Genomic DNA, 27,756 nt, shown 5'->3' on the forward strand with positions numbered 1-27,756 from the left:
GTTTCTTAAAAGTTTAATCTTTGTTTTATTTGTGGGTGATATTTACTTTTTAAGGAATCTTTATTTTGGAATTAAGATCGTGGTTAAGGCTGACTTTGATTCCCCAACCCCCCACCATTATATTAAGTTAAGGTTGAATTTGACAGTTGTCTATATTTTAAAATTCTTTTTGATACTGAATAAGGAAACTGCTAGTCAAAAATTCTTACAGTAACGCAATTCTAACTTAAAAAAGAGATCAGCCAGGATATATTTTTAATAGATTTCCATACACACATACATGTACATATGCATACATATATATTTTTTGAGATCTCAGCAGAAAATCAAGATTAATTTTTGTTTTATAGTATGGTCTTCAGCCTTAAGTGTGAACATGTTTTCCTGCTTCAGATGCTGTGCCACTTTTCCTGAGGCTTCTTCATTCACCTCATCAGAATGTCTGTGAGCAGGCAGTGTGGGCATTGGGAAATATCATAGGTTTGTATAAAACTTATAATGCTAATCCAACAATTATTGCCATATGCTAGGTAATAAAAATTACTACTAATAGATGAAAACGAAAAACAATTTGTCTTCAGTACTTGTTTTTGTGAGAAAGCTTCCAGAAATTTTGTATGTAAGTATAAAGCCTTTGAAAAACAGAAGGAACATTTTTGTTGCTTAAAATACTGTTTATATATAGTCAACTTTAAAATTACTTGAAGAATTATAAAATATGATTTAGATTTTATCGTTTTTTATCTTGAAATCCATTCTATTTCTCACCTTTCTCCATCAAAGACAATATTAAAAAAAAACGGGGATGGTGGCAAAACTTAAACCAGTAATTTTCCTCTTTAATGGAAGTTTTGAGTTTAAAATGACTTTTTGTTAATCTTTTACAGACTTTATCACATTCAAATTTAGTAATTTATAAAGTACAGTGGTATCTCCTACCATGAATCAGTAGGAAGTATTAAATGTTGTATTAAATGCTTATTAAATGTTGCACAACACAACCACAATTACTATACCTATTAGGTGTTCTCTGATAAATAATTCTATAAAGAATAATTAAAGATAATTTTAATATTTCAAGAATTAGGAACTAAGATCATCCAAACTCAAAAAATCAAGGAATTCTCTTCAGTAGAGAATGGGAAAAAATCTAGGGTCTGAATTATTCTGTGTCCCTGATGTAGAGAGAGATGTTATTGAGAGAGAGCACCTTTCTTATAGGTGTGTTTATTTCAGTAAGTGAGGTTTCTGAGTTACTCTTGCCACAGATATATTGTTGTTCTTGCATGGAAGTAACTAATATTGTTTTGATGTGCCTTTTTTTGTTTAAATTTTCATTAATGTATATAATTATACTTAATAGTGGGATTCATTATGCCATATTTGTACATACACATAACTTGATCCATCTCATTCCCTAGTACCTTCCCTTTTCTTTCCCTCCTCCCTCCTCCTGATCCACTTGCTCTACTCTACTGATTTCCCTTCTACTATTATTATTTTAATTATAATTATATATAAAAGCAGGAATTATCATGATATATTCATACTTACATAGCATAATTTCATAGATTTTATTTTCCAGTACTTCCCCACACTCCCTGACTTTACTTTATTGGTGTTCCTTCTATTTTCATAAGGGTCTCCCACGTAGGGCCCCCCCCCCACACACACACACACACACACACTTTTTGTTCTCTTTCCTCCCTAGTCTCTCTTCCACATATTAGAAGAGATTCCACTCTTGACTTATTTAACTTCACAGATGCTTTCCAGTTCCATCCATTTACCAGCACATGGCATAATTTTATTCTTCTTTATGGCTGACTAAAACTCCATTGTGTATATAAACCACATTTTCTTTCTACTTTTGATTGTTGACAGGAACTAGACTGGTTTTATAACTTGGCTACTGTGAATTGTGCTGCTCTAAACATGTATCACTATAGTATGCTGATTTTAGTTTGTTTGAGTATTTACCAAGGAGTGAAATAAGCTGGATCATATGGTGGTTCCCTTGTTAGACTTTCAAAGAATCTCTGTACTGCTTTCCAAAGTGGTTGTAATAATTTGGCATCTCACCAACAGTATATTAGTGTATTCCCTGCCCCCCCACATCCTTGACAGAAGTTATTCTTTTTTTTTATTATTAGTTGTTCAAAACATTACATAGTTCTTAACATAGCATATTTCATACATTCGATTCAAGTGGGTTATGAACTCCCATTTTTACCCCGTATACAGATTGCAGAATCACATCGGTTACACATCCACATTTTTACATATTGCCATACTAGTGTCTGTTGTATTCTGTTGCCTTTCCTATCCTCTACTATCCCCCCTCCCCTCCTCTCCCCTCCCCTCCCATCTTCTCTCTCTACCCCATCTACTGCAATTCATTTCTCTCCCTTGTTTTTTTTCCCCTTTCCCCTCACTTCCTCTTATATGTAATTTTGTATAACAATGAGGGTCTCCTTCCATTTCCATGCAGAAGTTATTCTTATTAGTATTTTTGATGATTGCCATTTTGACTGGAGTGAGATGAAGTCTCAGTGTGATTTTGATTTGTGCTTCCCTAATTGCTGAAAATGTTGAACATTTTTTCATATATTGGCCATTTTCTCTTCTTTTGAGAAATGTCTGTTGAGATCATTTTGCACATTTATCAGTTGGGTTATTGGGAGAGGTTGAGTTCTTTATATATCATGCATATTAATCCTCTATTGGAATACTAGCTGGCAAAGGTTTTCTCCCATTCTGTAGACTCTTTTTATGCTCTTGTTTCCTTTGCTGTAAAAAAGCTTTTTAATTTGATGCCATCCCATTTATTGGTTCTTTATTTCTTGAGCTTGAGAAATCTTATTAAGGAAATTGGTGCCCATGCCTATATGTTGGAATGATCCTGTGTTTTGTCTAGATCTTTATCCACTTGAAGTTGATTTTTGTACAGGGTGAGGGGTAAGGATCCAGTTTTATTCCTCTTCATGTGGTTTTCTAGTTTTCCCAATATCATTTTTTTAAAAAGCTATTTATTGCCAGGTGTGGTGGCACCCACCTGTAATCCCGGCGACTTAGAAGGCTGAGGCAGGAGGATCACAAGATCAAATAGCCAGCCCCAGCAAAAGTGAGGTACTGAGCATCTCAGTGAGACCCTGTCTCTAGATAAAAGACAAAATAGGGGATATGGCTCAATCAAGTGTCCCTGAATTCAATCCCTGCCCCCCACCACCACCAAGAAAAAGGCTATTTTTTTTTTAAAGGCTATCTTTTCAACCGGGTGTTGTAGTAAATGCCTGTAATCCCAGCTACTCAGGAGGATCACAAGTTTAAAACCAGACCCAGCAACTTACAGGGACCCTTAAAATTTCTTTTTAATAAAAAGGCCTAGGATATGGCTCGATGGTTAAGTGCCCTTGGGTTCAATCCTCTGTTCCAAAAGTAGGAGGGCAGCTATTTTTTCCTCTAACATAGGGTTTTGGCCCCTTTGTTGAGGATCAGATGACTGTATTTATGTTAGCTTGTTTCTAAGTTTTATTCCATTGGTCTTCACATCTGTTTTTATGACAATACCATGCTGGTTTGTTACTATAGCTCTGTAGTATAATTTGAGATCAGCCAGTGTTATGCTATTGGCATCATAGTATAATTTGACTGTTCTGGGTCTTTTTTTCTTTCATGTGAATTTTAGTACTGTATTTTCTATATCTGTGAAGAAAATCATTGGTATATAATGGGGATTGCATTCAATCTGTAGATCACTTTGGGTAATGTGACTAATTTTTCCATATTGATACTACCTAGCCAAGAACATGGGACATCTTTTCATCTTCCAAGGTCATCTTCAATTTGTTTCTTCAGTGTTCCATAATTTTCATTGTAGAGGTCTTGTATCTCTTTGGTTATATTTATTTCCAAGATTTTGGAGTTGGGGGGAGTTCTGGGTTTTTTCCTTTTGTTTGTTTTTTTATTTTTGAAACTGTTGTGAATGGAATTGTTCTCCTGATTTCTTTCTCAGCAGATTCATTATTGTGGTATGTAAATGCTATTTATTTTGTATGTTGATCTTGTATTATCCAGAATAATTTGTTTATCAGCTCCAAAAGTCTTCTGGAGTTTTTTGGATCTTCGAAGTATAGAATGGTGTCATTAGCAAACAGATAATTGACTTCTTTTTCATATTTATATTTCTTTAATTTCCTTCTCTTGCTTGATTGCTCTGGCTAGAGTTTCAAGAACTGTGTTGAATAGGAATGTTTAGAGTGGGCATTCTTGTTTTGTTCCTGTTTTTAGAGGAAATACCTTCAGCTTTTCTCCATTCAGTATGATGTTGGCTTTGGATTGTGGAATATAGCCTTCATGATGTGATGTACCTCTTTGTTGTCCTCTGAAAGGAACAGCATGGAAAATGGCATGGTTATGATTGTTTTTTTAATGGGAGGATTTTCTCTATAAAATGATCCCAGCATAGGGACTATTGCTATAGGAATTACATTATTTGTATATGCAAGGGATCCTTACTCCTTTGCTTTCTTATCTCCAGATATAGTAGTGTAAGGAAAGGTCTTTATTTTAATGGGAATACTTCATCGCTGCTTCATATTAGAAATTATAGTGACACACTATAGATATAGAAATTAAATTTGACTGCTATCTACAGTACTGGTTCTTAAACTTTAGTGTGTTGTCAGAATCACATGGAGAGCTTGTTAAAATACAGAATCCTGTACCCACAGTTTCTGCTTAATTATTATTTCTGGGCTTTAGCTCAGAAATCACTACTCTACTACTATTTAGTTCTCTCCTTTTTTTTTTTTTTCTGACATAGTTTTCTAAAGCTATAAGTTATAGTCCCTACTCTTGGTTCTCTGATAGTGGATAAGTATGAACTCTCTCTATATTTTTTCTTTTTAATGGCATTTTACACATGGGGCGGGAGGAGAAGGGTATTACTGGGGATTGAACTCAGGCCATGCATATGCTAGGCAAGCACTCTGCCACTGAAGTACATCTCCAACCCTTTTTATTTTTATTTTGAGACAGGATGTTGCTAGGTGGCCCATCCTCCCCTGGAATTTGTAATCCTGCGTCAGCCTCCTGGGTAGCTGGGGTAATAGGCATGTGCCACCATGCCCAACTGTTGATATATCTTTTTCATTAGATGAAAATGTGTTACACTAAGCATTCTATTGATTTTTGGAAAAATAAAAGAAATGGTTCTTGGTTCACAGAGTTATTTTTAAAGACTTAGGCTTCCAGAGTTCAACTGGCATAAATATATTTTATAACTGACAGCTTATAAGGCTGAAGTTGTAAATAATGTGCAAAAGAATACCTTAGCACTCTAGGTAAAAGACCTAGAATGAAATTAGTTGTCTTATTGCTAAAACGTTTGCATAAAACTGAATTGTACTCTGGCTAAAATACTTAAAGGAGCATTTTGTACCTGGTGCTTTATGTTTTCTAAAAATGCTTATTGTTAATTAATTAATCTTTTCTACAGGTGACGGGCCACAGTGTAGAGATTATGTCATAAGTCTTGGAGTTGTGAAACCTTTACTTTCATTCATAAGTCCATCTATTCCTATAACATTCTTAAGAAATGTTACTTGGGTTATGGTCAACTTATGTCGTCACAAAGACCCACCACCACCAATGGAAACCATTCAAGAGGTAAACAAATTTTAAAAATCAATAAGTAAATTAGTTACTATTATGTGTATGTTTTTATTTGTTTTTAAATCTGTGTATTCTCTCCTCAGATACTTCCAGCCCTTTGTGTTTTAATACATCACACAGATGTAAATGTGAGTAAATGTTCCTCATCATATATTTTTTTACCTGCATGTATGTGTATATGTGCATGTTTGTATATGTAGGGCTCCCCATGCGACGTAGAGTAAAAAATATATCAAGATCATGATAGTGTATTCTCTGTCAGATTTTACTATTCTAAGACCTACAATGCATATCTGGTATCTTTTTATTTACTCTGTTTTTCCTGTGTCACAAAATACAATTTCAGTAAAGAAATAGAGCCTATTATAAAGTTGGCACTTAGTAATCACTCTCACTAAGATCATGTTTTATATTTATGCACTTTTTATGGAATCTCATTTTGGCAGTCTGGCTATTGAATGCATATGGTGGTTTTTTTGTTTTTGAAAGATAAAGAGAAATATTGGTGCTCACATGCTTGAATTTTTTTTATTTTTTGGTATCAGGGATAGAACCCAGGGGTGCTTAACCACTGAGCCATATCCCTGGTAGGTGCCGCCAGCCCCCACACCCCCACACACATTTTTTTTTGGCGGCGGGGGTGGGGGGTGGGGAATTGGTTTTGCTAAATGCTTATGGCCTCCCTAAGTTGCTGAGGCTGGCTTTAAACTTGGTGTCTTCCTGCCTCAGTCTCCTAAGTCATTAAGATTATAGGAGTATGCCATTGTGCCTGGCTTATATGCATGAGTTTGTATCCATATGTACACATGAAAATCAGTTGCTCTTAATTCTGTTTTTACTTTGTTTCTCCAGTTATAGTGACTTTTAGCTTCAGTTAGTATAGGGAGAACTATTGGTTGTCCAACTAACAAGGGGAGAAAAGTCAGTACAGGCAAGATAAAATCTTTGTAATGTTAAAGACATTACAAAGATATCTTGCTTATTCTTACTAACACAAATAACAAACGAAAAAACAATGCAGGGAATATAAATAAAGTGGAAAACTGCTGTGACTGCTTATAAAAGCCAGACCAGCCAGACTAGCCTTTGGTGTGTTAAACTAAGAATGTGTGCTAGGGGTATAACTCTGTGGTAGGTTCAATCCCCAGCAGAAAAAAAGAAAACACACACACAAACACACACACACCCATACAAGCAATATAGTAGGTAAGGAAAAACACATGAATATATAGTGACAATCAGGAATTCTTTAAAAATAGTCGGCACAAAGTTGCCTGTCTATAATCCCAGTGACATGGGAGACTGAGGCAGGAGGATCACAAGTTTGAGAATAGCCTTAGCAACTTAGCAAGACTCTGTCTCAAAAAAAGAAGGAAAGAAAGAAATGCAAAGAACTGAGGGTGTAATTCAGTGGTAAAGTAAGTGTCCCTAGGCTCAATCTCGAATATTATCACCAAAAAAAAAGTTCAGCAGCTGAGTTTAGTGGTACAAATTTATAGTTTTCAGTCACTAGGGAAACTGAGGTATGACGATAATAGACTCTAGGAATTTGAGGCCTACCTGGGCAACATAGCAAGACCTTCTCTTTCAAAAAAAAAAGAAAAAGATAAACATTTGATATGGTGACCAGTTTTAAGCTGTTGTTGCCCAGTTTCTAGGGATATATTTCTCTAAAGCACATAAGGCAAATTAAAGATAGAATATACTGTGGCAAGTAATGACATAATTTACAAAATTCATAGGTAAACATGATCTCTACTCTAAAAAAAATGTTTTTTTAAGCTCCAGATAGTCTAGGACTTAAAAATATACATATATATAATATATAACAAGCAATTTTTGCTTTTGGCTCCTTATAGCGAAAATTTTGGTTAAATTACAAATTTTAGTATTTTGTTTTTGAAAGATTCACGGGGAAGATTAATCTCCAAGTTTATATCTTTTTTGGAAAATCAGGCATTTTACTTGACTTTACTTAGCAGTATATTTTGTTCTTTCTGCCTATTCACTCCAATCTAGATGAGGTTATAATTCCATTTTTCTTATTTTTGATGTATCTTGGAGGAATTCATTTGCATTGTTCTTCTTATAATGTAGTGTACTAAATATTGTTTAACTAAAAATAAAATCTTAGATAAGCTCTAACAATAAATTCTTAAATTATGCCATCAAAGATGTTATAAAAACTGCTTTCACGAACAGTGCCATTACACTGACATTACGCTGTAGTTACAGTTAGAAAACTTATAGTAGAATGTAAACTTTGATACAAAAAAATATGCTAGAGGGTGGGGGTTGTGGCTCAGTGGCAGAGCGCTTTCCTTGCACATGTGAGGTTCTGGGTTCGATCTTTAGCACCACAAACAAAATATTGTGTCCATGTATAACTATTTTTATTAAAATTTTAAAAATATGTTAGAGATCTAGTTTGAATTGGGTTGTAAGTTGGATCTGAGCACATGAATGACATGTTTAGCATTAGACTTTTAAAAAGGGAAGGATGCCAGGTTTTTATGTGCAGTCATGAGCAAGTAACTTGAAATTTTTGGCCTGTATTAACAGATTCTGTTAACGCTACAGGAAAAGAAATAGTTCCATTTGAAAATTGAAATAGTTGTTTCACGTATATTGATACTAGTATATTTGAGTTATTTTCATGAATGTCTTCTTTTACATTGAAACACATCCTTAAGCATTTTCTTGAGTTTCTGAAAGAATAATGACAAAGTGCTGTTGTCTCCTTTTTAGGGCCTCCTTGATTGTCTTAAAGTATAACATTTGTTTGTAATCTTAAAAGTTTTAAACTTCTGGCTTATCCTTTGATACAGTGTTGACATTCAAGAAAGATTTTGGAAGTAAAGTTCCAGGCACAGTTATCTTTCCTGTGGTTTCTTTCTTTTTCTCTTACTTTTTTGGTCAATAATTGTATTTATATGCAGCAGTTAAATAGTTGTGATACTACTCTTTGGCCATAATTTCTAATTGGTACTTAACACCCAAAGAAAGAAAGATCAAACATGACCTGCTGCACTTCAGAATATACTCGCTAAAAATTTGTAGGCCGTTTTTTTTTTTTTTTTTGAGTAGCAGCTGGTGTAAAGTTTTTTTTTTTTGCTTGCTTGTTGTTTTAATGTTTTGATCTGTAGCTTTGGGGTCTTTCTTGTATTTAGGAAGTTGCCTCCAGTTTTATAAGGCAATGCAAACTAGTTGGAGAAGATTAAACTGCTATAAAACTAATACCACTATAAACTAATACTAATATTGTCTTTAAGTATACCTGTATGGTATATCCATATAGTATAGATGTTTAAACCATTGTGCATGTTGGATACCTATAGTCTTTCCAGCTATATACATAAGCTACAATATTTGTGGGCCTGTTATCCCTTAGCCTGAGCATTTGAGAAAGAAAATTACTTTTTTTCCTATTTCATGTGCTTTGTAGTACATATATAGGTTGGTGAATTAAAAATAGATATTGGCATGGATTTGGGACCATAATTAACCTACACTTCTGAATTTGGCTAAATGATGCACAATAAAGATTCTAATGAATTATGGTAAGAGAAGAAAATAGAACAATCTTAGGAGTATGGGTAAAAATTACTGCAATGAGAAAATATTCAAAGACTGTTGGAACTTTTATTTATTAGATATTGGTAGATACGGTCTGGGCCCTCTCTTATCTTACTGATGCTGGCAATGAACAGATACAGATGGTAATAGACTCTGGAATAGTTCCTCACTTGGTTCCTCTACTCAGCCACCAGGAAGTTAAAGTTCAGGTAAGTTTGTTCTTGATAAAATCATGTTTTCTTACCATTAGTTACTTTAAACATGGCATTCAAAGATAGACATATCTTTTTACATTTCAGACAGCTGCACTTAGAGCAGTGGGCAACATTGTTACTGGAACTGATGAACAAACACAAGTAGTTTTGAACTGTGATGCCCTCTCACACTTTCCAGCACTCCTGACACATCCCAAAGAGAAAATTAATAAAGTAAGTATTTTAAAATAGTATTAAACTGGTAGTTTTCATTTATATAATTTGGGTCCCAGAAGTATCTGTAATGTTATTAATTTAAACTGTCATGTATGTATCAAGAGAAAGTATATTACTCTTTAGAAACACAAATTGGTATATAATTTTTACATATATAAAATAAGTTGCACAAGTGTTTTTCTTTTCTTTTTTCTTTTTTTTTTTTTTTTGTTCTCTTTTTCTTCTTTGGTGCTGAGGGTTAAACCCTGAGCCTCACATGATCTACTTATAAGCATGTGCTTCACCTCTGAGCTACACCCACATTTATAGTGTGGAGTTTTTTGGCTCTTTTGGAAATGATGAAATGGAGATACTTGGGTGTTGAATGTTGTATGACTGAAAATTTTTAATATATTAATTCTAGATTAGTATTTTATGGTAGTTAATTGTTTGTGTGTGTGTATGTGTGTGTTTTTGGCTATGGAAAGGGGGCACTGAATGGTGATGCTGATATTGGAGTGCATCTGAGGCTGTTGTAGAAATAATAGGGGTTGTTGATTTACAACATTGCCAATGATTATAACCCCAAAGCAGCTCACCTAACTAGCCCAGCACCCTAAAATCTCTAACAGGTTCATTAAACATGGTCCTGTGATCTGATCCAAAAGAGCCTATTGTATAGTAGTCAATGCTAATATTTTTTAGAACAAAACATGTTTTAACAGTTTGTAGGAATAGAGAAAACGTTTCCCTTTTAAAAAAATAGGTAAGTTTAATAAATTTTAGTTAGGAAAATTCTGATAATATCCTACATAGCATATAGGTAGATATTTTATCTTATTTCATGCCAACTGTGGCTTTAGTAATTGCATTTATTATCTTTGAAACTTTAAAACACTTTGGGATGACCATCACCTTTACAAAAGTATAGCACCATTGTAATATAAAAGATAACATTACAAGATTATTAAGGTAGACCAATAAAGTAGTCAAGCATCTGGGTCCACTTCAGCTTTTCAGAGAAATGGTGCAAATGATTGAGTATTATAAAATAAACTAAAACAGCCCACTGTTTTATTTCTGATGTCTCCATTGTTATGAATAGTTGATATTTACCTACTTTGGTTAGGAGTCTAAGGGTAGAATAGACAATAAAGCTTATTACAGGAGAGAAGGCTATTGATTGTCATTTATAAAAGTTTTAGTTTTGAATTTCTTTTACAGCTTATTGTTTTTTGGGTATTTATCCAACCATGCAAGCTTCTTTGGAGTCATACTCTTTGGGAGCATTGTCATTGAGAATTCTTTAGAAGGGTTAGTTCATTGTGATTTGGATTAGGGGCCATTAGCTATTTGTTCAAAGAATATATGGAAAGGGGGAAGAATTGAAATTCCCAAGATTTTTATTATGGAGTTTACTCAGTAGTAAAATCATTTGGACACAGTACAAATGCTTTTTTTCTTAGTTCAGATACAGATTTTATATTTTAATGAGAAATATTGAAAGGATCTTCTTCTACAGGAAGCAGTGTGGTTCCTCTCTAACATCACTGCAGGAAATCAACAGCAGGTACAGGCAGTTATTGATGCCAATCTTGTACCAATGATAATACACCTTTTGGATAAGGTAAGAAGATCATATTGTACACATCTAAATAAGGGGAAAGGATTATATATAATATATAGTCTGCTTTATTTTTTATTTATTTATTTTTGCATTGCAATTCTTAATACATCTTTATACCACAATTTATCATATCTCTGATTGTATATAAGGTATGTTAACACCAAATTCACATCTTCATACGTGTATTCTGTATAATGATGAGGGTCTCCTTCCACCATCCATGCTATTCCCCTTCTCTCTTCCTTTCCCTCCCACCCCTATTCCCTATCTAGAGGTAATCTTCCTTTTTTTTTTAACTTGTTTGTTTTATGATGCTGGGAATCAAACCAGAGCCTCACACATTAGGCAGGTGCTCTACCACTAAGACATACTCCCAGTCCCTAAATATATACTTTTTTTTCTTTGTTTATTTGATTAGATCCTATAGTGATGCTAATATTACAGGTAAAATAGTGTTCGTATTGAAGCTTTTGAATCCAGCAGTTTTTTAATATGATTCATTTCTTCTTGGAAACCTCTGGCCCTTCTGTATTTTTTCTTCCCAAAAAAGTTAGGTATTCACCCTAATAGATGAAGGACCTGTGATATAAAATGCCTGTCTCAGCCTCCCTAGCCATTGGGTTTACAGGCATGTGCCACTGAGCCTGGCAAGGGTATAATTTTTTGTCAGCTTCAGTAAATATAAAATAAGTGACAGGTATTTTTGTATTCATGTTATAAAGTGTAAAAAATGACTGATAGGAAAAAAGAATTAAGCATTAAGGATTTATCATGCTTTTCCCATACAGACTATATTTTGGAGTGAGCAATAGGTAATATTTTTGACGATGAGTTGATGATCGTGAGAACTTTTTTAGCAAGTTATTTATTCATTGACTTATTGGTATATTATAATTACACATACTAATGGGATTCATTGTGACATATTACTACATGCATATGATATCATTTGGTCAGTTTCATTTCCCAGTTCTTCCCCTTTCCCTTACCATCTCCTTCTCCCTGGTCCACTTTCTCTACTCAACTGGTTTCCCTTCCTCTCCCTTCCATTATAAGAACTCATTTTTGAGGTGGGGGAAGGGACTGAGGATTGAACCCAGGTGTGCTTTACCATTGAGTCCCATTCCCAGTCTTTTTTATTTTTTTATTTTGAGACAGGGTCTTAATAAGTTGTTTAGGGTCTTGTTAATTCTCCCAAATATGAGAATTCTGAAGAAATGAATCATGAAAGGAAGCTATCAAATATTATAGGGTTATCTTTTATATACAGTACAGTTATACATTTTTTGAGGCATACCATTGATGGCATATATCTTATGGATAAAAAATTGTTTTCAGCCTAAGGAAGAGATGTAAATATATGTAAAATATATTTATAGTATCAAAATAACAAGTCACATTGCCATAAACAACATGACTACTGAGGGTTGACTACTGAATGTACTTTTGGGTCAGGGGATATAGGGGATTGAACTCAGGGATACTTGACCACTGCACCATATCCCCAGCCCTATTTTGTTGTTTTTTTTTTTGGGGGGGGGGGGTGTACGTGGGGAACAGGGTCTCACTGAGTTGCTTAGTGCCTTGCTTTTGCTGGGCTGGCTTTGTATTTGTGATCCTTCTGCCTCAGCCTCCCAAGCTACTGGGATTATAGGCAAGTGCTACCACGCCTGGCTTTGAATGTACTTTTTAAAAAATTTTTTAAAGATGTTGATTGATCTTTATTTTATTCATTTAATTATATGTGGTGCTGAGAATTGAACCAAGTCCTCGCACATGCTAGGCAAGCACTCTACCACTGAGCCACAACCCCAACCTTTGAATGTACTTTTAAAAGATGTATTTCTAAAAGATGTATTTCATTAGCGAAATACTTAATGTGTACCTCTGAGTGTGGTTAAGCCACCAACTTGACACACAGATTGTTTGTTTGTTTTTATAGTTGTAGATGGACAGAATGCCTTTATTTTATTTGTTTATTTTTATGTGGTGCTGAGGATGGAACCCAGTGCCTCACACATGCTAGGCAAGTGCTCTGCCACTGATCTACAGCCCAGTCCCTGTTTTTTATTTTTGATAAGCATGTTACCTTGGTTTTTCATTTCTTGTTAAAAATATACTTTTGTTTTCAGGGCACATATTCAGAGGTCTGATTTTCATTTCCGCTCCTCCCTCCTTATTCCTTTAGCTAATCATTTTACCCACTTTTGATTTATCCTTCCATTATTTCTTTCTAAAATAGAAGCAAATGGATATGTATGTGGTTATTTCCACCCTTATACAGAAAATAATATACTGCATATCCTCGGGATACTGGTATGTTTGTGTGTGTGCACATAGATAAATGTGTGTCTGTGTGTGTGGGTATGTGTGTATAAGCACTTGAAAAATCTTTCCAGAAAACATTTTCTCTAGTTATCCATATATATCCTCTTGTCTCAGCCTTCCAAGTCTCTGGGATTATAGAGTGTGCTACCATGATATATAAATATATGTGTGTGTGTGTGTATATCCATGTATACACACGCACATATACTCATGCATACACTGGAGATCACTTTCATGACATTATAAAGAGAGCTGCTTTATTCCCTGTTTGTATTTCCCTTATTCTTCTTTTTATTATATAGTACTATGAATAATACATTATATGGATGCACTATAACATAATCAATTATGCATGACATTTGAGATATTTCTAGTATTTTGCTGTTGAAAATAGTGGTGCTTTCACAAATAGCTTGTAAGGGGTTTGTTTTGTTTTGTTTTTACCCTTTTCCCAGGTTGTATTTAGGATTACTGGAAATATACAAAAACATATGTAAATTTTGTTATATAGTGTCAATTCCCCCTCTTTGAGGACTGTGCCTTTTTGTACTCCCACCAACTTCACTGACAAATACTTGGATTTTCTTAACCTCATTTAGTACTGCTCATTTAGTAGGTATCTGTAATTAGTTATATTCCTATTATAAAGATTTCAGTTGATTTTTACTTTTTGGCTGTGCAATTCCCATATTTTCTTGGTAAATTCTAAAAGATGAGATTATAAAGATATAGATCTCATTATATAAATAGCTTCAAAAAGCACATATATGTATACATATTCAGAAATATTTACATACACATGTGTATCTTTTTTATTTATATAAACAAATATATATACACATCTTTTTAAGTTATTTTTAAATATTTTTTCAATTTGTATTTTTGTAGTGAAGTTACAGATTTTTCCAAAATTTTCTTTACTGATTTTATTTCATCCTTATTGTCATCTTTATTTAATGTGATAGCATTGAATAGTAACATTAAGTCAAATTGTTTCCAGGAGAGTTTCCAAAAAGAAAATTCCTTTGTTCAGGGTAGATTGCATGTTACAAATCTTATCCTAGTAAGTAAAAATTATATATATATGTAGAAAAGCTAGAAGGAAACCTGGAGAAATAAGCACTTGAAAAATAATTCCAGAAAACATTCTCTTTAGTTATCCTTATATTGCCAACAGTAGCCTTTTGCTTTGCTTTTATTTTTTTTAGGGGGATTTTGGCACTCAGAAAGAAGCTGCTTGGGCCATAAGTAACTTAACAATTAGTGGAAGGAAAGATCAAGTAAGTTTAACTTTTACTTATTTCTTAAAAGTGGTGTTAAAAAAAAAAATAGTACAAACAGATTATATGATTTAGATATAAGTAAACCACAATTTAAAATAATAGCAAGATAAATATTATGTGATTTGGGGGGACAGGGGGTAGGAGGGGTGTGTGGGGATATTACTGGGGATTGAACCCAGGACTTTATACATGCTAAGAATTTGCTCTACTGCTGAGCTGTATACTTCCAGCCACTCTTCTATGATTTTTTTTTCATATAGAATATCATCCTTTGGCCTTTTTTTTAATATATGTTTTTTTTTTTTTAGTTGTAGGTGGACGCAGTATATTTATTTCATTTTTATGTGGTGCTGAGGATCGAACCCAGTGCCTCATGAATGCTAGGCAAGCACTTTACCGCTGAGCCACAACCCCAGCCCCCACTCTTTGACCTTTTTTAATCAAAAAAGAGAGGTGATTTTTTTTTTTTCCCCTACCTGTCCAGGAGCTAGGGATTGAACCTAGAACCTTTTGTAGGCCAGTAAATTCTCTACCACTGTGCCAAATCCCCAGAAATCTTAGAAGAATTTCTAACCTATAATAAAATCAAGGGGCCTAAAATTAGGGTTGGGTTGTTTTTTTAACAGTACTAAGAACAGATTTTGGGGGTGGTGAATATGGCAGAAAGAAATTGTCTCACAGATTCTCCTAACAAATGAACAACAGGAGCAAAAATTTTAAAAATCATCGGCAACAGCAAATTCCTCAGCAGTTAGAAATTAAACTTTACTAGATGGCTGCGTCTAGGAACTAGGGTGAGAAACGTGAGGTGCATAGGGTTTAAAACTTAAAAGCTGGGGATTCCAGGGCTACATTATCACTGAGACACATTGTCTGCCCTTTCTATTTTTTGAGACAGGGTTTACTAAGTTACTGAGGGACTCACTAGGTTGCTGAGGCTGATCTCGAACTTGTGATCTTCGTATGTCAGCTTCCCACGTTGCTGGGAATATAGTTATACATTGCCATGCCCAGCTTACTTTCTTACTTTTAAAGAGGAAATGATTTTCAAAAGAAGTACTCCTTAAAGCAAAGAAATGTTAAGAAATAATAAGTTGAGTGATTCCTTCATTTTCACTTCAGTTTTTTTCCCCCCTTAAATTCAAGGAAAACAAACTTGCTACTTTAAAAAGAAAGGAAAATCAAGTTAATAATGAAGTTTTAACTGTGTCCTAGAGATGAAGTCATGTGTCCGTACTCAAAATTTCAAAGTGAAAAGCATTCTGTTAAAACATCTTGATATACAGATTTTGCCTACATTTTATTTTTTCATGTTTTTTTTAATTCTTTAGGTGGCCTACCTTATTCAACAAAATGTTATCCCGCCTTTTTGCAACTTACTGACTGTAAAAGATGCACAGGTTGTGCAAGTAGTACTCGATGGATTAAGTAATATATTAAAAATGGCTGAAGATGAGGCAGAAACCATAGCCAATCTTATAGAAGAATGTGGAGGTAAGTTCTTTATTAGCTGTTATTCCACATTCTAATTTTTTTTTGTAACTATTTTTATTTTCTGACTAATATACCACTTCTGTAGTTTTCTGTCTTAGATTAGTCAAGTAACAGAAGAAATTAATAAAATACTATATTCTATATATAGTCCTGCTCAGCCTCTTGCATGTATTTAGGTAACTGAATTGTTGCCTTATATTGAACAGGCCCTGTGCTAAAAGTATTGGAAAGACAGTGGTAAACAAAACACAGTCCTTGCCCTCAGGCATGTAGTCTAGTTTTGAAGATAAATATGAACTGATTTAATGTGCTAATTACCCTAATAGAAATGTACAGCAAAATGGGATACCTAATCCATCCTGGAAGAAGCAGGAAGTGACATCTGAGCTGGATTTTGAGAGATGAATAAGGATTAATAAAGTAAAAAGGGATGAAAGGTGTTCCAGGCAGAGATAACACCATGAGCAAAGTCTGAGGTGAGAAATAGCATTCAGCAAATTATAAGTAGTTCAGTGTTGCTGAATCACAAAGTATGGGGTAGAAACTGCCAAGAGATGAAGCTGGAGAAATAGCCAATAACCATACTCCTTTGAAGTCTTATAAGTTTCATAGCACAGCAGATACTTTATTCAGTAAGGCAGTAGTTACCAATCTGGCTGTGCACCAAAGTCATCTAGAGTGTAAACAACACATTAGATTTCAATCTCAGAGTTCTTATATAGGCAGAAAACGGGAGTCCAAAATGTGGCTATGGAACAGAAAATAAATGTTTCCAACTTGAATAATCATAAAAGTAAAGGTATTTCTGACAGGAGCTGAAAAGTGAATGAGAGGAGAGGTAACAACAATAATGAGAGAACCCATATCAACTAAGTGGAGGAATCAAGACTTGAAGTAAAGCATGTTTGAAGTTACTAAAGTGACAATTGGAATAACAACAAGTAATGTATAACCATCCAGTTAGAAAAAGGGAAATGGAGAATGATGTTAGGAACTAATTAGGGAATAAGAATTAGTAAAATGAACAACAGGTATTTTATATGTAGATATTGATTGATTCTCAAATATTGCCTCCCTCACTGGAGATATGAAACAGAAATATGTGTTTTATAAACTTCCCAAAGGATTTTGCCATAGGGTATGATAGGCCATTGGAGGATTTTCCTAGAGGATTGGTGCTTAAATAACTGAGGAATGGAGCCTTTGGAGACAGAAGGCAGACCAATTAGGAAAGCATATACTGTTCAGGCCAGAGTAAATGAAGGCCATAATAACAGAGACAAAGGGGAGATGACAGAATTTAGAAATGGATGAACAGAGTTTTGATATTTGATTGAGGAAAAGGAAATCTTAGATCTCAGATTTCAAGCTATTTAGTGAGTATCAACAAGTAAGAATTGTAGGATGAATAGTTTAAATGAGGAAGGAGAGTTAACAAACTGTTCTAGATAGTTTGAGATTTAGGAGCCTAAATGTCCTTGTAGAATTTTGTAGGCATTTGAATTTTGTACTAGTAAAGCTCTGAAAATAAGTGAAGCTACAAAAGCTACAGATTATTGTAAATCCTCCACCCATAATTAGTAGCTAAATTTTTTAATGAAAGGATCACCAAAAGTAGAGTGTGTAGAGTGAAATAGGGGCCCGAGGTAATTTCGTTCACTTAAGAAATGGATAGAGGAAGAACATAAGTGAAAGGAGCAATTTCACTTTATTTCATAGGTCTTATTATTATTGCTCCAATTTCTTATTATTATTGCTCCAAGATCCAATTTGTAGATCAACAAGTTTCTGCCTCTGATATAATAAATTTATTAATGTTTACAGGGAAAATCCCTTTTCCCCTGAAATATTGTGATCTCTCTTTTTTTTTTTCATGTTTAAGTATGCTTAATAGCTGTCTTATGGATCAAATTTGTTAATTGCCAGTATCTTCAGTTTCTTTTTAGTCCATTAGAAAAACTTGGCAGATGTTAGAAAACAGGAATTCCGCTTTTTTATTTTTAACAAACAAAAGCAATTTTACATGTTATTGTTCTTTATAAGCATTGGTTACCTATTATTTTGCTTTATAAATAGATGTCCCATTGTTTGCTTATGCATTTACATGATATTAGACACTAAGATTGTTAATCTTTTTAAAATAAATATGCTTATCTTCCTGAATTAAATCTTTTTATATTTAAGATTTACCTATAGCGTTCCAAAAATTATAATCCAAAAATTTTGCAATACAAAATTGGGTTATACATTCAAGATTATTGTAACCTGTCACTATTTTTTTTTTTTTTTAATATTATTGTTTCACTTCATAAAATCTCTTGCAGGACTGGAGAAAATCGAACAACTTCAAAATCATGAAAATGAAGACATCTACAAATTGGCCTATGAGATCATTGATCAGTTCTTCTCTTCAGATGATGTATTTAATAATTTTGTAGTTTTCTTAGTTTTATGTTAAAACATAATAAGTTTGAACAAAATAGTATATAGTAAGCTAGAGGCATATGCATGTATGTCCTTTCTGCAATTGAATTAAAATAGGTATGTGACTGTGATGTCACTTGCTTTGTTAACAAATATTTCAGTATTTTTAAATTTCTAATAACACTGAGTGAGTCACTAGTATATCCTTTATAATAGCAATTAGTTAATATACATTTGCATATGTTGTCATTTTTATTTGGTGACTAAGACCAAATGTGAAGATAATAGATCAAATTAAAATCACCAAAAATGATAAGGCACTATATAGTATAAGGTATGATATACAAAAATTTCTTCAGACTGTAACCATATAGTAGTTGGAGTTAAGAAATTATTTTTATTGCCTCTTTGAAAGAGTAAATCTAAAATTAAAGTAGTTTCTCCTTTAAAAAAAAATAGAGTGGTTAAATACAACCAACAGTGGATTTCTTGGATGATTTTTCAACTTTTCAAAGAATAAGTCTTTAAAAGAGGACAATAGGGGTTGGGTATGTAGCTTAGTGGTAGAGCATTTGCCTAGCATGTGGGAGGCCCTGAGTTCAATCCCCACCCCTGCCCAAAAAATAAAAAGCTACTAAACCTTTTGTTAATATTTGAACATTAATCACAATGTGGTAGAAAATTTGTAGAAAAGGAAATTATAGACTGTTTACTTAGAGATGTTCACACTAAAGCCTATTTAGATTAATGATGCCCAGTTAAATCAGAAATAAAATCCAAGAAAAACATGCTCTTACAGGTAGCTTTAATCATGTATCTTAAAGTTGGGATTTTAGATGTACTAATTTGTAGTTAGGTGACTAATTTCAGTAAGGTGACAAGGCCTGTGTTTTCTAATATCTTTTTTACTCTCTTACATTGTGAGAAAAATAATTTAAATGATGTACATGGTTATAAAAGCCACACCCTAGGTTTGTAATTTTGTGGAATTTAAAAACAAATATAGTATAAAGCATATAAAATATTAGCCACTATTAGCAAGCTCTTGTTTTACTGTTTTAAGGTTATATGTCCCTAGTTGTATTAAAAGATTAACTAGGGGCTAGGAGTAAAACTCACTGGTAGAGTACATGCTTAGTATGTACAAATCCCTGAGTTCAATTTCTAGTACCCAAAAGATGGAAGGGGGATTGACCAAATAATACACTTACTTTCCAAAAGTGGTGGCTTTGAAAGGAAAGAAAAAGACTTTACATTGTAAAGTGTTTCAACTTTCCAAAGGATGGTAGCACATTGTTGGCACTCATCACCTAGTTCTTATACCATTGTTAAGGGTAGTAAAACAATTACTCTAATGCTTCTTGTGTATACTTTAAAACTAAAACTAATTTTTTTTCCCCCCTAGATTGATGAAGATCCTAGCCTTGTTCCAGAGGCAATTCAAGGTGGAACATTTGGTTTCAATTCATCAGCCAATGTACCAACAGAAGGGTTCCAGTTTTAGAAAGATATTGTGGAAGTTAGGTACAATGCAGCACTCAGATATATATATATATATATATATACATATATATAAAAAGGTTTGATCCATCAAGCTTGGCTCATGGGATCTGCTGCTGCATTAAATCGGGAAAGAAAATGTGAAGATTTCATTTGGAATCACAGGAAATGCCCAAATGAGGTCAAGATGGCGAGTGGGTGCGAGTGAGAATGAGTGGCAAAATGTAATGAAAACTTTACGTGGATGCTTATTTAGGTTGTTCAAAGTAAAAAGGGCTACGGGTCACAGATCTTCAGTGCCTGAGAAGGAACATTGACTTACTCTATATCAATTGAGGAGAAAGTGAAATACTGTCATCTTCAAGCCTTGTAAGCATAAAAGAGAATAGAGTGCCCATATAAGTCAAAGAAAATGAGCCCAGGCCTTGCTATAAAGCAGTGTGTGAATGGACAATGTTGAATGAATGTCTGGCTCGGTGATAGAGAGCCAGGTTCATCTTTCAAATCTAGGGCTCTTCACTCATGAAGCAGACTCCTAGTCCTGGAGTGACTGTGTACGAGAGTGTGGTTGTGGTGCTGTATGTGAACGCATGCAAGCTTGATTCGCCTTCGGGGGGCTGATAACAAACATAGTAAATCATCAAAGTGAGATCACAAGTGTTAATGTACACTGGACATAAAAACAAAGACCGGTTTAGCAGCAGACATTGGTTTATTCTGCAGCCTGTGTTTTCTATTTCCCTCTCCCCCAAAACCCTCACCCCATTTTTTTTGTTTTGTCGTCCCTCCCTCCCCCCCTATTTTTATTTACCTAGTATGGCTCTTTTAGTTGCTTCTCAAGTCAGAAAACTTTTCAGGAAGGTTTCCCTGTGCATTTGCACCAGATGAATGTTTGATGCTATGAAAAGCTTTCCATATCATCAAAACTAATTTGTGTAGATTTTTGCATGTAAAAAAATCATAAATTTCCCTCAAAATAGACTGTTGCAGTACACAAGTTACCATAATAGTATAAAACAGTAAAATGTGCTTAAAAGGCCATTCTTTTCATTTTCAGAGATAACATAAAGACCTTTGCATGAGGTAAATCTACAGCATAGTTCATTTTTAGATTTTGTTGAGTCCTGTAAAGAAGAAGAAGAAAAAAGTTTCAGTTGTGATAGAATACCGTGCTGTGTTTAAATGTTACTTGTTTTCAAATTTTGTTTTCTATGAAAATGATATGGAAACTTCTAAAATGGAATTTGGTGCATATGTACTGCTGAATAAAGACCGATGAAGAGGTTTGAGTAGATGTACAAATCAAGTAATGGTTTGAACACCTTTAATAATATGCCTAATATGTTCAATTGTTTTAGAAAATCTTTTTATCTTAGATGTAGGCAGCCATGAACAATCTATTTTGAGCCACTTTAGGGAGAAAACTTTGTATTTTTAAAACTTGCATAAAAGTTATGCAAGTGGTTTTTATAAATTGGAATAATGCCTCAGTTTTGAGGTTATGCACACTAAATTAAATGTGACATAAATTAATTTGTACAAACAGAACTCTTTATAAGGTGGCTCATTGTAGGAAATCCTGTGCCTTCCCCTTTGAGCACAAGTGTTGCATGAACAACAGTTTGCTATAAGAAACATACCAGATTAGCCACCATTAGCATCTATATCTACTTTGTGTTTAAAAATCAACTGGTAATTCTGAAACACTGTAGAATGGATAAAAATTATTTTGTGATCATAACTCTTTGTTGAACTAGAGTATTTTTGCAGCATTCCTTGTCATCAGAAACATGGTTAAAGTTTAAAACTAGAAGCAGCAGAAAACTAGCTTGTAAAATTTATCCAAGTAGAGTGCAGGCTAGGCTGTCTTGGGGAAATAAACATTAAAACTTAAAGCAATGTTTTACATGGGGTGTGTGTGTGATGTGTGGATTTTTTTTTTAAATATTACTGTTGAGTTAAAGTGTGTAACTCAGTGGCTCCTATTCTTGTCTTTCTTCAACTTTTTAAACTAGAACCAACATAACAAGAAGTTTCATAAGTTCTGTAATATCAGTCTGGACACTATCTATAATTATGCTTTCTTCCTATTAAAACCAGGGTTTTGGCCTTCTTCACTCTCCCAGACAAATAGACAACTTGAGCTTCATTTTAAGTATTAACATAACTTATATGGCTACAAATTGCATACAAAGCTTTTTTTTTAATAGAAGACATTACTAGAAAGTGAACATAAGAATACTTTGCATAATTCTTGTTTTTTAGGAAGTAGTGTAGTTCAAAGCCAATGAGCTGGTAATAGGCCAAATTATTTTATAGAATATGTATCTTTAATTATTCCAAGGTCTTCCTGATGTTCTAAATATTTCTAACTATAAGACATTCATTTTCTAATGAAATTCTTAAGTGGGTTTTTTCTGTCTGAAATGTTTCAGTACAGATCATCAGAGTACCAGAGTTACAGATTTAAACACGACTTTTTTTTTTTTAATAATCCAGCAATCTAGGAAATGGATTTTTTTTTTTTAACACAGTCTGCTAACATCTTCTGGGGGGCTGGGGAGGATGGAATAATAAGCCTCACAAGCCTAAATGTTCTTGACTTTTCATTTCTTAAACTGCCTTATCTAAGCACTGAGCCCTCTTCAGTGCTACAATTTTAAAAAAGAATGTTATATTAAGGTGTATGAAAAGCCATGGTAGTTTTCAAAGATTTTAGTAATTGTTTGATATAGTGGTATTAGTACTTTCCTCATTGCTCTGGACCAAACCTAGAGCATTTCTATAATTGAAGCAATCTAATCATTAAAAGTGCGTGTGGAAGCATTTGGGGGAGTAGGGTATTGTTTAGTTTGAGCTTTCCTTGACCACAATTCATAGGTTGAGGCTGTTTGTTTGTTTAAGGCATTGTAAAATGACTGAGTTTGTTGTAACCTCAGTGTAACTTGGGACAGCCTTTTCCAAGACTCCATTGCTTTAGTTCCCTCAGGAAAAGTTGCAGAAATTAAGCTAAGTTGGCTTTTAAGACTGATTGCTATATAACAAATTACCTCAAACTTAGTGGCTTAAAACATGACATGTATTTATTATTTCAGTTGTGGGTCAAGAGTCTAGCTACAGTTCTCTGTTTAGGGCCTCACAAGGCTACAGTCAGCCAGTCAGCTTCTGAAGCTGGGGGTCGTCTTCTATACCTTTAGGACAGAATTCATTTCCTTGCATGGCCGCATGCTTCTTTACGGCTAGCAAGAGAATCTGTGATCTTGAGGAAGACCCAAGCCTTCTTTCAAAGGTCCCACCTGATTAGCTCAAATCCCTCTCCTGTCCCTTTTGGTTAACTTAGAGCCTTAATTACACCACCAAATTCCTTCACCTTTGTCCATATTCTAGTTCTATCACAGGGGTTAGTTGTATCCATTATATTTACATAACCTGCCACACTCAAGGAATTACACAGTGTTTGCATATCAAGGAAGCCTCAGCCTTTGTAGAGTTCTACATATCATGAAGGAATACAAGTTTTTGGAACTTATATTAGAAGTGATTATTCTCTTACACTGCAAGCCTATTTGGGGGTCAAGATATCCTATGAGAACCTAAGGAAAACTGGACTATTTACATCAAAAGTGCACACACACATGCAGTTTCCATATAGTTTTATTAGAGAATTCTAGGAGTCTGTGAATTACAGAGTACAAGTAATCTGTCCCAACACTCCCCTCAAACAATTGAGTTTGAAATTAAAAAGTGATTGGCCAAGACCATACAGCTCTTAAGGGCCATTGAGGCCCAGATCTTTGTTACCATACCATGCAGTGATTCTTCCAATTAATTTACAACTAATCTCAATTTATTTAAGTTTGTGAACCAAAGGCAAAAAAGAATGTTTTTGCATCTTGCTGTCTTGTCTTGTATGTAAACTGGTCTACTTCGCTTTAATCAAAGACAATTACCTGGAGTTTACCTTTTTATGTATGAAACTTAAGTTAGAATTATTATTGACTTTTTAAAGGTCTAGCTATCTGAGTATTCTTAAATAATTTTCACTTATTGATTATTTACTCATTGGAAAAATCTATTATATGTCATCAAATTTAATATGAGGGAAGGGAAACAGTTTGCCCAGACAGACACCTGATCTAGTATTCCCAAGTTTATTGTTTTGAACATTTTAGGAGTTGAGGGGGACTTAAAACTTTTTATATAAGCACATTAATTAAGTTTTATTTTGTTTTGTTAGGATTAGGGATGTAACTCAGGAATAGAGTGCTTGCCAAGCATGTACAAAGCCCTGGGTTTGATCCCCAACGCCACCAAAAAAGAAATACAAAAAAACTTTTTTAAAAAAAAAATCACAGTAATAAGGGCTGGGCTTGTGCCTCAGTGGTGGAGCACTTTCCTAGCATGTGTGAGGTACTGGGTTTGATTCTCAGCACCACATACAAATAAATGAATAAAGGTCCATCAACGTCTAAAAATATATTTTAAAAACAATCACAGTAATAAAAAAAATTGATGCTTTAGGTCAAATCAAAACATAAACTGATGACCAAAGTGCTTTTGGGGGCAGAGTAGGGGGTGGGGGCGGAGATAGTGTCTTGCTCAGGCTGGTCTCTAACTTAGCTCAAGTGATTCTCCTTCCTTGGCCTCCCCAGTAGTTGGAACTGTAGGCACACGCCACTGCACCTGGCTCCATAATACAAGTTGATTTTTTAGTTAATAAATTTGGAAAAAATTATTTGTGAAACAGTGTGATTAGAAGCAACTCATTTTGTTATTAAATAGTCACGGACGGGGCTGGGGCTCAATGGTGGAGCGCTTGCCTAGCATGTGTGAGGCACTGGGTTTGATCCTCAGTACAACATAAAAATAAAAGAAAATTAAAAATAGTCAAGGACAAGGCAAAATAAAAACTTCTTTAAAAATTAAACCTAGCAATAACCTTCATTTCTAATAGACCTTTAAGTAATGGGAGTTTGATTTGGAATGTCCATACCGAACTGTATTTATAAAATTGATTGACAGCTACACACTTTGAGTAGCTAAGTGTGAAGAAAAATGTTCCTACATACTCTCAAATCTACGTCTCACCAGAGGACTGCTGCATTCCCTTATCACTTATATTCTGTGTCCTAATCTCACAAATTTCATCTTTTGTATTTAAATGTGCTGCCTATTCAAGGTTTCTTTGCTATTACAGACCATCGTTTCTTCCAGTGTTGTTCTTTGGAAAGGAAATTTTTATACCTTTTACTACTTACATTTTTATTATTCTTCAAGCATGAATTCTAGTTTCCCTGATCATATTTTATTTCTGATCGAAAGGTTGTAATAGTCTGTTTTTCTGTTGATAATTGAATACCTTAAAACAGGATAAGTTTTAAAGAAAAGAGTTAATTATTTTGACTCACAGTTCCAGTCCAAGCTCAAGGGACCTCATCTGGTGATGGTGGTCTTGCTGAAAGAGTCCTGGTGATCCAGAGTATCTCATACCAAGAGTATCGCATGTGTGTATATGTGTGTCTACCTGGCTTCTCTTCTCACACTACAAGAATTCAATCACGACTCCACTGTGACGACTTTGTCTAATCTTAAAAAATCCCCAAAGGCTTCAACTCTAAACATAGTTGAGAAGTCTTCACCCTCTTAATACCTCATAATGGGAATTAAATTTCAACTCTTGGAGCCCTGGGAGACTCTCAATCCTAGTAATAACTAATGAACTCCTGAACTGTGGCTATTTTAGTTTTACCCAAGATTTTCTCTAGCCTGTTTGTATTCTTTGAAACAACTGTTAAAAATTTCTAATGATCTTAAATCTACATGGCTTTTATGGTACAATCTCTAGTTGCTTGCCTTCCAGATAATTCCCTCAGTATTCTATTTCTCTGAGTTTTGAGCCCTTTGAGCCGCCCTTCCCTCATCTTGTGTACATAGTTACCTTCTTTATTTTTCTTTCAGTGCTGGGGATTAAACTCAGGGCCTTGTGCACACAATACCTCTGAGCTACATCCTCAGTCTACCTTTTTAACTCTTTAGTGAAGTGATACTATCCAACTCTAGGGCTCTGCTAAATGGTATTTTTCTTTCAAAAAGAAAACCATATTTTGACTCATAATTGTGGGGGAATCAATAATGACCTTATTCCCTCTCCTACAATATCACCATACTACTTGTTTCTTGATTGACCCCCTGTTCAACCCAGCATAAAACTTAACTATTGTGGGTATTTTCTATCTCCAATATTTTCAGTTTATATTTGCAATGTGCTGCCTCCATAAATAGGTATATTCTACAAATCTAGTGTTTCCCAGTACAATGTTCAGGATGCACTCTCACTATATAACTAGCAATTAATTCTGCTACATCTGTATTGTTATGTCCAGTTCAGTGTTCTTTAGTAATAGTTTTGGTTATCTTAATATTCTTAATTAAAGTTAACTGTTATTTGTGTATATAGAACTGATGCAGATAAACTCACATTCTCCCTTCCCTCCTCCCCTTTTAACCGGTTCAGTATTGTCTAAGGCAACTGTTACCTTAAATAGTAGCTTGTAATAGAGGTGCTAAAAGTACAGCAAAGTTTGCCCATAATCTCCATCCCCATACTCATTCTGTGATCCTCCCCAGCTGCAGGGAGTAAGAAACGAGAGCAGCATAGTTTTGTTTGCAATCAGAATTTTTTTTTTTTCCATTCTGTGCCCCTTGAATATTATAGTGATTTCTTTCCTTCAAGAAATCAGGAAAACATCCAGGACTGTTTGCCGTCCTTGCCATCCCCATTAACCCTCATTTTGCAGTATGTTTTAGATTTATGGTAATTTTTCAGTCTAAAGTCTGTTCACTCATTACATCTGTGTTCCTCCGTCTGTTTGTCCACTAGATTGTAAGCTCCTTAAGGGCAAGGTCAGAATAAAAGCAAAGCTCTGTAAACACCATGAAGGAACCATGAGTTCTATGGGCATTCAATAAACATTTGTGATAAAGATGGAACTTCTCATATGAACTGATTGTAGTGACTACCTCTCAAAGTCATTTCAATTTGGATTTTAAAATTTGCCTCAGTACATTTGAGGATTAGAAGGCTTTATGTAGGAAGGAAAGATGGTTTATTCCTTACCAGATGGATGCTTATTTTTCTATAGCACTCAGCTCATCCCCAGCCCTTTACTTTTTGAGACAATATCTTGCTAAATTGCCTGAGCTGGCCTTGAATTTGAGATTCTCCTGCTTCAGCTCCTGAGTAGCTGGAATTACCAGTTCTCATGTGCTTTTTCAAATACCAATTTTACATATTATGAAGCAAAGTTGACCTAATGTCCTCTATACTATTGACACAATTCATTTTTTGAAATATATCAACTTATTGAAATAACTTTACATGTTAATAGTTTTGTTTTTTAATAAAGAATAAAACCATAAAAATAAGTGATTGCTGCTT

General features: G+C 34.3%; 1 protein-coding gene and 1 non-coding gene across 5 annotated transcripts in view; both read left to right on the forward strand.

The window, feature by feature from the left end:
* The window catches only part of Kpna4 (karyopherin subunit alpha 4), a 69,728-nt gene extending 42,420 nt beyond the window's left edge, over positions 1 to 27,308 (forward strand). For 3 of the 4 annotated variants that reach the window (XM_027933688.2, XM_071615513.1, XM_027933689.2), the window contains 10 exons: positions 394 to 480; positions 5,501 to 5,670; positions 5,760 to 5,804; positions 9,330 to 9,461; positions 9,552 to 9,680; positions 11,185 to 11,289; positions 14,826 to 14,897; positions 16,232 to 16,394; positions 18,719 to 18,813; positions 20,224 to 27,308. In XM_027933688.2, coding sequence (XP_027789489.1) covers positions 394 to 480; positions 5,501 to 5,670; positions 5,760 to 5,804; positions 9,330 to 9,461; positions 9,552 to 9,680; positions 11,185 to 11,289; positions 14,826 to 14,897; positions 16,232 to 16,394; positions 18,719 to 18,813; positions 20,224 to 20,322 — 1,097 coding nt within the window. In that variant the 3' untranslated portion in view covers positions 20,323 to 27,308. The remainder of the gene's footprint in view (positions 1 to 393; positions 481 to 5,500; positions 5,671 to 5,759; positions 5,805 to 9,329; positions 9,462 to 9,551; positions 9,681 to 11,184; positions 11,290 to 14,825; positions 14,898 to 16,231; positions 16,395 to 18,718; positions 18,814 to 20,223) is intronic. The other variant, XM_071615515.1, reaches the window with a different exon arrangement.
* On the forward strand, positions 10,014 to 10,327 carry LOC114091589 (small Cajal body-specific RNA 7). The gene has a single exon (XR_003582523.1). It is a non-coding gene; the product is annotated as a small Cajal body-specific RNA 7 (non-coding RNA).
* Positions 27,309 to 27,756: the final 448 nt, after the last annotated feature.

The sequence above is a fragment of the Marmota flaviventris genome, chromosome 8 (assembly GCF_047511675.1).
Source record: "Marmota flaviventris isolate mMarFla1 chromosome 8, mMarFla1.hap1, whole genome shotgun sequence".
In the NCBI taxonomy this organism is placed as follows: Eukaryota; Metazoa; Chordata; class Mammalia; order Rodentia; family Sciuridae; genus Marmota; species Marmota flaviventris.